The sequence below is a fragment of the Eimeria mitis genome, genomic scaffold, assembly GCF_000499745.2.
Source record: "Eimeria mitis Houghton genomic scaffold, Emh_scaff423, whole genome shotgun sequence".
NCBI classification, from domain to species: domain Eukaryota; phylum Apicomplexa; class Conoidasida; order Eucoccidiorida; family Eimeriidae; genus Eimeria; species Eimeria mitis.
Genome location: NW_013572554.1, coordinates 15,519 through 16,207, shown reverse-complemented (window position 1 = coordinate 16,207; position 689 = coordinate 15,519). Strand labels below are relative to the sequence as shown.

Below are 689 nucleotides of genomic sequence, written 5' to 3'. Positions count from 1 at the left end.
CAGCAGCAGCAGCAGCAGCAGCAGCAGCAGCAGCAGCAGCAGCAGCAGCAGCAGCAGCAGCAGCGGCGTTTCCTTTTCTGTTGGCAGCAACATCGTCACGCTCGGAACCCCTAACAAACGCAACAGCAGCAGCAGCAGCAGCAGCGCAGCAGACAGCAGCAGCAGCAGCAGCAGCAGCAGCAGCAGAAAGCGCCGCAGCACAAAGGGACCCCATTTAGGCTCTACGGAGGAAGAAGTAGCAGCAAATATAGTCAACCTATTCGTCAGCTGCTGCTGCTGCTGCTGTTGCTGCTGCTGCTGCTGCTGCTGCTGCTGCTGCTGCTGCTGCAGTTGCTGTTGCTGCTGCAGTTGATGTTGTTGCTGCTGCTGTTGATGTTGTTGCTGCTGCTGTGGCTGGTGCTGCTGCTGCTGCTTCGTTGCTTGTGCTGCTTCTGCTGCTGCGGGTCTTGCTGCTGCTGCTGCTGCTGCACAGTGTTGCTGCTTCTGCTGCGAGGTGATGCTGCTGCTGTTGCTGCATCTTATTGCTGCCGCCGATGCTGTTGCTGCTGCTGCTGTTGCTGCTGCTGCTGCTGCTGCTGCTGCTGCTGCTGCTGCTGCTGCTGCTGCTGCTGCAGACGGAAAAGGGCTCATCTAAGGGGGAGAGGGCCCTCAGGGCGGCCTTCAGGGTAGCCTTGAACAGGCGATACGGT

General features: G+C 59.5%; 2 protein-coding genes across 2 annotated transcripts in view; one reads left to right on the top strand and one right to left on the bottom strand.

Moving 5' to 3' along the window:
- The window catches only part of EMH_0011710 (uncharacterized protein), a gene marked incomplete at both ends in the record, with an annotated part of 2,158 nt that extends 1,940 nt beyond the window's left edge, over positions 1–218 (top strand). Inside the window, one exon of the mRNA XM_013499350.1 lies at positions 4–218. Coding sequence (XP_013354804.1) covers positions 4–218 — 215 coding nt within the window. The remainder of the gene's footprint in view (positions 1–3) is intronic.
- Positions 219–256: 38 nt separating this feature from the next.
- The window catches only part of EMH_0011700 (uncharacterized protein), a gene marked incomplete at both ends in the record, with an annotated part of 1,890 nt that continues 1,457 nt past the window's right edge, over positions 257–689 (bottom strand). Inside the window, one exon of the mRNA XM_013499349.1 lies at positions 257–689. Coding sequence (XP_013354803.1) covers positions 257–689 — 433 coding nt within the window.